Source organism: Sinocyclocheilus anshuiensis, unplaced genomic scaffold (assembly GCF_001515605.1).
Source record: "Sinocyclocheilus anshuiensis isolate Anshui unplaced genomic scaffold, SAMN03320099.WGS_v1.1 scaffold800, whole genome shotgun sequence".
Lineage (NCBI taxonomy): Eukaryota > Metazoa > Chordata > Actinopteri > Cypriniformes > Cyprinidae > Sinocyclocheilus > Sinocyclocheilus anshuiensis.
In genome coordinates this window covers 327650-338978 of record NW_015554126.1, presented here as the reverse complement: position 1 = coordinate 338978, position 11329 = coordinate 327650, and the positions used below count along the sequence as shown (strand labels likewise).

At 34.9% G+C, this 11329-nt stretch overlaps 1 protein-coding gene across 1 annotated transcript in view; it reads right to left on the bottom strand.

The window, feature by feature from the left end:
• The window catches only part of LOC107670153 (PQ-loop repeat-containing protein 1-like), a 41322-nt gene extending 30752 nt beyond the window's left edge, over positions 1 to 10570 (bottom strand). Inside the window, exons 1-3 of the mRNA XM_016462664.1 lie at positions 10387 to 10570; positions 7159 to 7400; positions 5815 to 5948 (exon numbers count right to left, since the gene is read on the bottom strand). Of these exons, the coding sequence (XP_016318150.1) occupies positions 5815 to 5948; positions 7159 to 7358 (334 nt within the window). The 5' untranslated portion in view covers positions 7359 to 7400; positions 10387 to 10570. The remainder of the gene's footprint in view (positions 1 to 5814; positions 5949 to 7158; positions 7401 to 10386) is intronic.
• Positions 10571 to 11329: the final 759 nt, after the last annotated feature.

Here is an 11329-nt window from a genome sequence, read left to right as displayed (position 1 = left end):
ATTTAACAGGATTTTTTTTTACAGTGTGGAGTCTAAGTGAATTCTCATTAATAATAGAAATGAGGCAGGCAACATGTGGAATTGAGGCCCCTGGGGGCAAGCGGTGGCTAACCAGCACTCTCATCTATCATCCATCTGGACTGTCACCAGAGCTGTCACATCTACATTGAGAAAAGAGGGAGAATTTAGGAGTCATTGCGTTGTCTATTATAAAGATACTTTCATGTGGCATACTGCGTCATGTTTGTCCATAATGTAACTGTAAAATGTGAACTAATTGTAGTTGTGAGCTAATGAGAAGTCAAATGAATCATGCAATGTAAATTCAAGTTTTGAACGGTATTATACATCACACGTAAACTAAAATATGGGATCAGACTTTTATTATGAATCTTGCATCAGAAATAACAAAGGCAGCAGTCCCTAAAAGCATTAATGAGTGGAAAAAGTCACTACAAAGAGAAAGCTATAGGGGTGAATCTCATTAAAACATGTCCAGGGTCACATTTCACCCCAAAATCAAAAGAAAAAAATATTTTGAATAAAGAAAATGAGGTCTATCAATATTTTTTTTCCATTGCAACATTATTTTCATGAAGTTTAAGCACAGGTTTTATGAGATTCACCCAGCTAGAGAAAAAAGTAGCGAATGATAGAGAAGGAGCCAAAGGTATTATGGAGATCAGGTTTGGGAAAGAGCAGCAAAAGGGCAGCAGGAAAATGAAAGTGAGTAGAAGGAGAAAGAGATTTAGACCCGCTGAAGAGCTCTCCAAAAGGCATCGTAAAAAGAGCTTAGAGACGTTGACCCTGCGGTGCTGTTTCAAGTTCTACAAGACTGTCTCCTTACTGAGTTTTCACCTTGTTACGTGCCATTTGTCTGTTCTGTCAGAGCCCAGTAAGGATGGAGTGATTGAGGGATGGGGAAGGGACCCGCCTGTCAGAATCCACTGCTGATTCAGTGAGAGAGAAGCCCCTGCTGAGACCAGACTCCAGAACTGAGGGTCAAATATGAACTCATCAATTTATAAAAGCACCTCACAAATAACCAGCAGACACAGCCATGGCCGGACACTAAAGAGCTTTTCTGCGCTAATGGATGAGCTGTATGAACTCCTGACTCAAAGCAAAGTGAGACAGATATGTGCAGAGCGAATAGGGAAAATGGCTATTTTAAAAATGTAAAAATGTGAGTGGTGCAATGCATATAAAAGTGCAAGGATGTGGTTTCCAATGCGTTGCTATGGGGTTTCTGGTTGCTAGGGCAGTAAACATCCAATTATCATACTCAAATCTGTTTAGTACACTTAGATGACCAGACACCAGCTGAACACCAGTTTGACCAGGCTGGGAAATCAGAAAACCACCATAGGCTGGTTTAAACTAGTCTACTCAGATGTCTCTTTTACCACAGTCCCTCATATATATATATATATATATATATATATATATATATATAAAACATATAACAATTAAATGAAAAATGTCTAAAATAATTCATTTTAATTTAATGTAATATATTACATTTAATTTGTAGCTGTAATGTATTTTTACAATTAATTTTCATATTTATTCATATATAATTAAACTTCTAAAAATAGTAATTAATTTTGATTTAAATGTGCGTGCGTGTGTGCATGCTTATTAAAAATAATTAATTTGTTATTATTCTACTTAATACTTTTTGTGTAATCTGTACATTCAAACTCGAGAATCAAATCTTATTGTGTTCCAGGGGAAAATCCTAAGCATGATTGCTTTTAAAAGTAATAGCACAACTGCAATCCTATTTGAAATATCTTTTAAATCTGTAGTATAAACAATGCAGGACTTGTTACATGCCAAATAGTGATGCCTGACGTAGCAAGAAGATGGAAATGTGAGCAGATTAATTCCTGCTGTATGATATTATCCATATTTCACATATTCTGACATTTACACAACATTTACACAGGAGCCTATATAAAAACATCAAAACATGTTCAGTGGGAGGGAAAGACAAGGCAGGGGTTCTTCAAAGGATCTATGATATATTCCATGTAGTCTTAATAATTCATGGCCTATAAGCGTCTTTACAGCAGAAGTGTTAAGCCTTACAATTATGTCAAATATTCACAACACAGCGGGCGTTCCAGGTGGACTTTTCACATATAAATGAATCAGTTCACTGCTGTAAAGCTGAAGTGTGCACTCATGAGCACACAAGAAAATGTAACAAATACATAATGGATACAACTGAACTGTTGTATTATGCAACTGCATCTTCGGCAAAACAGTGTCACCTGGATGCACATACTTATTAAATTACAATTTGACTTAATTGGACACACACCAGGGTGTTAATGAAATGAGTATCAGAGCCGAGACGCCACACTTGTTTGTTTCTCACACAAGTTTGTTTCTCAACTAAGTTCATATATATCCCATAAAAATAAATAATAAAGTAAAATTATTAATATCACTACTAAATACTTTTTGGGGCCCTGTATATTCAAACTCAAGTCATGATCCACAAGAGGGCTCTGCTGTTCTAGTTTTTAATGTCTCATTACTTTAATTTAATAAAATGGTCCTTTAAATGTCAGGGATCCTCTTTAACCTTGATTAAAACATCAGTAAATAAATAATAATTTAATAATCAATAACCCAAGACATGCCTGCGGCCTAAATATTTACATTTCAAAAGTTTGGGTCAGTAAACATTTTTTTTAATTAATACTTTGATCAAGAAAGAATTCATTAAATTGACAAAAAGTGACATTAAAGACATTTATCATCTGAAATATAATGTCAAATAAACGCTGTCCTTTTGAACATTCTATTCATAAAAAATTCCAGAATAATGGTTTCAACAAAAATATTAAGCAGTACAACTGTGTCTTAAGCACCAAATCAGCATATTAAAATGATTTCTAAAGGATCATGTGACACTGAAGACTGTAAAATATAGATTTGCCATAACAGAAATAAATTACATTTTAAAAAATATCTAAATAGAAATTTATTAGAACATTCATTTTAAATGGTAATCTATATTTCACAATGTTACTGTTTTACTGCACACTACATAAATTCAGCCTGGATAAACATAAAAGACTTCTTTCAAAAACAATAAAAAACTGACCACAAACTTTTGAATGATAGTGTAAGATCAGCTGCAGGGTGAATGTAGTTTTGTCATAATGACAGTAATAAAACTGCTAATTATTGTGAAGCAGCGACACAGTTTTGCTAAAATACGTGTAGATATACTCTGAAAAGGCCACAAGAAGGAAAAGTAGACTGAATGAAATCGAACTGACACAAACTCCAGGGCAAAGCACACTGGCATTTAAAGCACACTCTAAAACAACAGATGAAACAGATATGGGACATTGGCTTCCTTGATTCGGTCTTCTAAAGGTCACACTGTAACACCTCTCTTAACATCTACAAATTCATGTCAAGACAACAGCAGGAGTCTAATGAACAGCCTGAGGGCAATCAGTGTGAGTCAATGCAAAATCATTCATAGCTCGCAGCGGTAAACAGACTCGAGCTTTACATGTGACGTGACCTTACATATTCCCCGTCACTGACAATAGAAATGTGTGAGGGTACATCATACAGCAGAAATACATAAGCATATAGGTTAATTGGTCACTTTGAGCATTCAGCTTCAAAAATGTATGTGTGTGTTTTAAAGATCTGTTCTTGTAACCTGACAGCTTGCATGTGTGTGTGTATAGGTGTGAAGGTATGCAGGGACAAGGTGGGCAGTAGGTCGCACATAGCCAACGGGATAGTCAGTGATTAAAGAGGGTCTCACATGACGTCTAACTTTCAGTGCGAGGACCCGATGTCCGTGCTATTCTGGGTCCAACACACACCCTTCCCTTCTGTCCCAGCTGTAACCGGACACCTTAACTGCCATTCAGACAAACCCCCTGACGCACACTGCTCTTCAATGAATCCGGATGTTCAGCACTGAAACTTCTGTTAGCAGGCACACTAGGGGGAGCTGATACAAGAAAAAAAGTCTTATTAAAATATTAATAAATCAAATTTGAAAATTGTGTTAAAATCAAAATGTTAGTGTTCAATCGGAAAACACTCTTTACAGAAGTTAACTGTTATAGCGAATACTTTTCTCCACCTTATAAGAGTGAAGTAAAAAAAAAATTTGATTAAATATTAATAATAATAATAAATAAACAAATACTTGCATAAGTTTAGGCATTTCTAATGTGACTTATACATAGGTAACTATGATTTCAGCCCTCAACAATATCAAAGCATAGTTTATTATTTACTATTTGTATCTATTTGGTTTCATTTAATCATATTTTTTAATGCAATTATTCAAATGGTTTAGAATCAGCATAAATCTGCTCACTGTGAAAACAAACTTATTAAATTAAAAAGTATGAACCGTTAAAATATGACTAGCTGTAGAACAACCAATATTTAATTGGTTAAAATTGATAAAAAACAAATTGCACTTATTGATGATAAATATATAAACCTGGTTATTGTGTATTTGGGGAAAAAACATTTAGTTTATTAAATCTTTGTTTCTTACCCGTTTCATTTATGTATGACTGACAAATATGCATTACATTATGTTTATTATTAGTTTATGTTAAAACTGTATAATCCAAATGAAGGAAAATTGTTATATGCAATTCAAATACATAAATCTTAAATTTAGGCCTAAATATTATTTTGAGAGGTGATATTAGGGATGCCAAAACATTACAATTATTCTTTGGGATCAATGACAATTAAATTAGACCATACGAAAACTGCAAATAACAAATTACTTTATGATAAATACACCATCTGATTTTCATTTCCAAATAAATTTGCCATTAAAAAAGTATTTCTATGAGTTTCACCAAAACTTTTTAAGAAAGTTTCACCATGACTTCTCCCACAACAGTCAAAGCTCAAGCTCAGGTGTCTCATTAAAGAGAGAGGAAGCTCCCCACCCCCACCCCACTGCAAATAGCATTGACTTATTTAGTTCACAAGTTAATCACGGACTCACTCCAAAAATAATGTCAATTTCTTTAAATCTAACAATGTGCGCTGATCAGCATTAACACAGACTTTGTACACTGTAACCTTATAACAAAGTGAAAGAGCGAGCTACAGCCTCCAGCTTAATCAGTCAACATGACCGGTAAATTAGGGCTCTGTCTGATTTCACATTCAATTTTCAAATTATTACAACATAGCAAAATGTTATCATCCAAGCTCCCTCCCAGACAGCGATATTATTAAAAAAGACAACTTGAGATTGAGCTTACCCTTGCAAACCCAGAAAAAGCCAATCAACTGGAGTCTAACTTTATCATAAATCAATTCTGTGCAAGAGCAAAAAGGAAATTACACACTGTTTGCACCCTGGTTCATGTGATGCCAATATTCTCAGACACTTAACATCTTCATTACAAATGAATGTGGGACTAGACTGGCGCTCCGGGCAATGATTTACATTTATGCTGTTTTAATCCCATCTACATGACAGTAGAGGAGGAGGTGATATCTGCTTAGTAATGTTCTCGCATGCTGAAGTTTATATATAACTCACGTGACCTCAGGCGTTAATATAACACTTGCATACTGAAAACTGGCACTTTAAAAAGTTCTACTTTCAACCCAGAGATTATCGCTACTTTTCAATTATTTATCTCTTATTATGATCCCCCAAAATATTGGACACTATAATATTGAGATAACAAAATATTGAACCAATATTTACATAGCAAAAGCACAGTTTTCAAGCAAAATGTTTCAGACTATTACTGGATACAGAGTGTTTAATGTGATTACCTGTGATGTGGTGCTGTTTAGTACTGACACGGTTGCTGCTCTGGATGGAACAGCACAAATGTAGCATAGCCAGCATGGTGAGAATCATCACCACACTCTGCAGGAGCAAAGGCAGCTCAAACTGCTTGCCTATCCTGCAAAACAAAGCAATTCATTTAAAGGTGAAGTGTGTTAAAGCTATGCCATAGAGAAACCAAAAAGAACTGTTTTCAAACAGGTTTCCCAAATGGAGAGCCCTGCCCCAAACGCACGCCATTTGTTGAGCCATAGGCTGGTTCAGATACTCAAACAAAGTTCATTTTGAAGGCCACAGAGCTGAAAATCTTGATACTTTTGAGGGAAAACAACCTATGAATGGCTTACTTAAAGTTGCCGTTGTACATTAAAGGAATAGTTCACCAAAAAATGAAAATGTGGAGAAAACTACAGTAATGTGGCTTAAGCTTTTATTACTTGTGGATTATTGTGATGTTTTATCAGTTGTTTGAACTCTCATTCTGACGGCACCCATTCACTGCAGAGGATCCATTGGTGAGCAAGTGATGTAATACTAAATTTCTCCAAATCTGTTACAAAGAAGAAACAAACTCATCAACATCTTGGATAGCCTGAGGGTGAGTAAATATTCAGCAAGTGTTATTTTTTGTCATGATGTAACTGAAATAGAGACAGATCATTTCTTCCGCATTGTGATGCATATGCAAGTGAAACGGACCGTCAAAAAGAAAACAAATGTAGGGCAGGGTTTGATTCTATCCACCGGCCATTGATTGGATGGAGGCAGCTCTGAATGCACATTTTCAGTCAAATGTAAAAAGGGTTTAAGCAGACTAAATTATTTTAGAAGTCCGGCATATATCATACGTCGTTTACTGGAAGACTGAGTCATGGTATTGTAGCATCTGGACCAATCAAACACACAATATATATTTTGTTAGCTATATTTAACAAATACTCTGTAACACCCCTCAGTTAACAAGCCATATGAGGACCTATGGACCCAAGGTCAAAAAAAAAAAAAAAACATTTTAAAATTGTTTACAGTAAGATCAGTAAGATGCATTTAGAAAATAGATGGGTGGATTTTAATTTTACATCTTAATTAAAAAATTTTTATTTTATATATATATATATATATAATATAACCTTATACATAAAAACTGCATAATAAAAAAGTATATTGGGAAGAAGAAATGCTATTTAAAAAAAAAAAATGGAATCCAAATAAATAAATGCATACAGACATATACTAAAATTCAGCCTTTATTAATTAGATTTGTTCTTGTTTATTTCACTTTGATTTCCACATTGGCCATCAATCAATATTAACTCTCCTCCACTCACCAGAAGAAAATGCGAAGTATATTAGCAACGAGCAGCACCAGACAGACTCTTGTTGAGAATCCCTCAGTGTTATTGGTCTTCCGGATGTCCTGGTACTGGGGGACGTAAGGCACCGCACCTCCAAAAACCATCACGCCAGAAGCCAGCCAGGAGAGCAGAGTCCATGAGCTCTCCATGTTCTCCTCTGACCCCTGCTCCATCGCTTAGTCTTTCACAAATCACTGTCTTTATACTCCCATACCCTGCAAGAAGAGGTTAGGAAACTTTTATATTTGATCACAAATATAGAAAGTGCAATGCAGTGTAGTCAAGATTAAATTAGCAGTCTGCTAGCTAAAACTAATAAAATAGGCATATATTGCTGCAACAAACCCTTACAGCACCAATAAAAGCAACAGTGCCACCTTCAGTAACCTTAAAGCTCCCACAGGAACAATAATATATGAATTTAAATTGTAATTTTATATTGTGCATATTTTTAAATATACATAATTATAATTTAAGTAAAATAAATATAAGAGCTTTTGAAATAAATCCTTTTAAATATTTTAAAAACACTTAAATATTTATTATATTTTTTCACACGTATCATTTATTTTTCATCAAATGTTACATTTTCTTTACAAAACCAAAACAAGAATATCTGAAAGTTAAACAGCTATTATAATTAATTTGAAACACCAAGATAGCTATAAATCCATAAACAATACTGCATTTTAATAAAAAAAAATGATGAGGTCCTATATTTGTACATTTCAGTGTCTTACTTTCTTGTGTATATATTTATATATTCATGTATTTTCCTCATGTGTTCATAAAAAAATCAAACAAAAAATGAGAAAAAAATAAATTTCATATATTTTTATTTAAAAACACATACATTATAACTATTTACATAAAACTATAAAAGAAATGCTATTCTGCGAACAAAAGGGGGCAATACATGAAAAATGGTGGCATAAATGTCAAAACTTTAGAGTGGTTTGTCATTTTAACCGATTCTTACAGATGTCGTCACTTTCAACACATCTTTATCTTTTTTAGCCAGTATGAAGTCTCTAGCTAGCTAGTGTTGATGGTTGACAAGGAACATTTGCAATTTTAAAACTCAAGATCAAAATCAAGTCTAAAGGTCCTGCAACATTTTAAAGGAGATTTTGTGGGTTTAAGTGATCAGATTAGTAAGGAATGTTCCCTAATCCCCATGAAGTCAGCTGGAACCAAGTACTTAAGCATTGCTTGTGACCTGGAGGTCTAGCAATGAGAACTGCTACTGTACATAGAGGTGTTGCATAACTTCTGCATTCCATAGGGGGTTGGGCTCTTCTGACATGTCTCCACCTTTCTCTCTTTTGTGTCTCCTACATGAACAGATGTTTAGATCCAAACCTATACTGTAAACAGATTTAGCTGTGCTGGACATAAGAAGGCTATCATTTTTCTGGAATGGCAAACATGGGCAAACAATACGTTTGGTATGCTTGAGGCACTTCATATTGCCAGGTGCACATCTGTGTTATGATCTTTAGAAATCGGATCCAGCAGCAAATTTGGATAGCAGGAAAATCCCTTAAATTGGTTCCAACCTAAGAGTCGGTTTACATAGAAATGGTTTGTCACCACCAATAAAAGCAACAGTGCCACCTTCAGTAACCTTAAAGCTCCCACAGGAACAATAATACTTACTATATAAACACACTGTAAATGATTCATGTGGGCCTTTCTGGACATGAAATACAATGAGGGGCAATTTTCAGAGTAGTCAGGAACAGTAATAATCATCTACATGCTGCCACCCATTCTGACAGTATCGCAGCTAAACCGGACGTTTGTGCTCAAGGAGGACTGTGCACCAAAAGATAAGGCTCCTTTTTGTTTCTGACCAAACAAACGTCACATCAAAAGAACAGGCTGAGTTGCACGTTCTAGAATACACTGCGGAAAAGTTTCGAAACTGTTTTGAGCTTACTTTGCAGCATCAGTTCCCCAATTCAGCACAAGTCTTTGAACAGACATGTTTCCTAGGATGTAAGAAAAGGTTTGTGATGCAAGAAAGTGTAATCTATGCTAACATTACATTAAATTTTTTTCTGATTAATTCATTTTTCTACTTGATTACATAGAAATGGTTTGTCACTACATTTGAAACGTTTTTTTCCCCTGTATACAGCATTTGTGATAGTTCAGTCGCACTCCGATAGCTGTTTTAAGAGCAACAAAGCCTCGTGTGTATGGCCACTAATACTATTCGTGATGGGAAGTCTGAATCATTTAAAACGATTCTTTTGAACGATTCGTTTCGATCGATCGGTTCAAAAATGATTCAGTGGTGCTTTTACGTCATGTATCACAAGATCTAAAGCTTTGGGTTACAGAATACAGCAGTGTGTGCATATTTATTATATTTTTAAATTAAGTTTTAGTATTTAGAGTTTAATCATTTGACAGCAACTTTGTCACAGCCACGATTCAACTCATAAAATGTAAAGTAGAACCTAAATATAGGTTGATTTGAATTTACAGTATTGAATAGTAAAATGTATTTAGCCTACCACAAGGCGGAAAGTTATTTAAAACCGCCATACAATCGAGTCATAAAAATCCTCAGTTTTGTTACTTAATATTTCAGCTATTTGGCAAATGAAGCAACTTTTGACTTATCAGTTAAATCCATTTACTTTAAAAAGTTACATAAAATCACTAATGGCTTCTCGGCTCATAACAAATCGGACATATCCAAAGAGTTACTATGTATCATTTCGAGACACAAAAGATAAACCTGGTTAACTCGATAACCGCTTTTGTTTCAGTTTTATTCATGAACGACATCGTTTTGTGAACCGGTTCAAATAATTCATTAAAAGATCCGATTCAAAAGAACAATTCGTTCACGAACAGGACATCGCTAATCATTACAAGGATATGGACAAACCATACGGGGATACGTGAATTCGGGTGTAGCCTACATGTTTTATCGACTGCTTTTCTTATTCAGTATCAAGTGAACCTGATAAATCAAAGTGAATGTTAATGTATTATCGCGTGCAAGAACTCTGCGATCAGCAGTTAACGCAATACACAAGAACACCGTGGTGCTTTTCGCTTTAAACGCTAAACTCAAACTCTTTCTGCATTTTCAGCAGTTTCGCTTTACTGTAACGAAACAGCTTGATATAACAGAAAGAAGTTGCAAAGAAGAGAAAAAAACCTTAGGAAGTTCAAGCATACCTTGTTTCGGGCGAAGACTTGTTTGACAACTATAATAGCAGCAGCACACACACATGCTGTCTCATCTAGCCATCATCTAGTCTAAATCAGGCTGATGCAGTTTGGAGATGTGGGCTTGACCGCGCAGCTTTCATCGGTCTAATGTTACAGAGGAACAGGAAGGAAGAAAATAAAAAAATAAACAGGGAACACCACGAGATCTAACCAAATAGTTGTTTGAGTAGCGCTACTACTCCCATTGCCTTCATTTTGAGGTTTAGAGTATAGGAACGATAAAACGTGGCAACAACAAAACAACGTCACTTTGGCCGAGAGAGAGAAGCCTAAAATCCATCATATAATGTGTATGCTATTTAAATCCTCTTTTAATTGTATGAGATTTTGAGCTTCTTCATCTGTTAAACCTGCTTCATCACATAAGGGACCAAATTCTTGGATGGTGGCTTGTATTTTGGCCAGTTTATTTCTGGCAACTGTTTTACTCATTTTAATAGCTAAACTCCTCAGTTTAGCTAGGCTATATTTCATAATATCCCAGTGCAGCTAAACCCTGTTTATAGTAGGCTATTTACCAATTTGGCTATTCTTAAGACTTAATACACACTTAAATTCATAATTGAATAAAAGCGAATTGTTTAAAATCCAGTATCCACTTCTGCTTCTGACTTCCGTCGTTTATTTAGAATCTGTAAAGTAAAAAAAACAAAAAAAAAACAAGCCCAAAGAACTGTCTCTGCTAAATTAATTTAAAGGGGTCATATGATGTTGCTAAAAAGAACATTATTTTGTGTATTTGGTGTAATGAAATGTGTTTATGCGGTTTAAGGTTAAAAAAACACATTATTTTCCACATACTGTACATTATTGTTTCTCCTCTATGCCTCGCCTTTCTGAAACGCGTCGATTTTTACAAAGCTCATCGTTCTGAAAAGCGAGGTGTGCT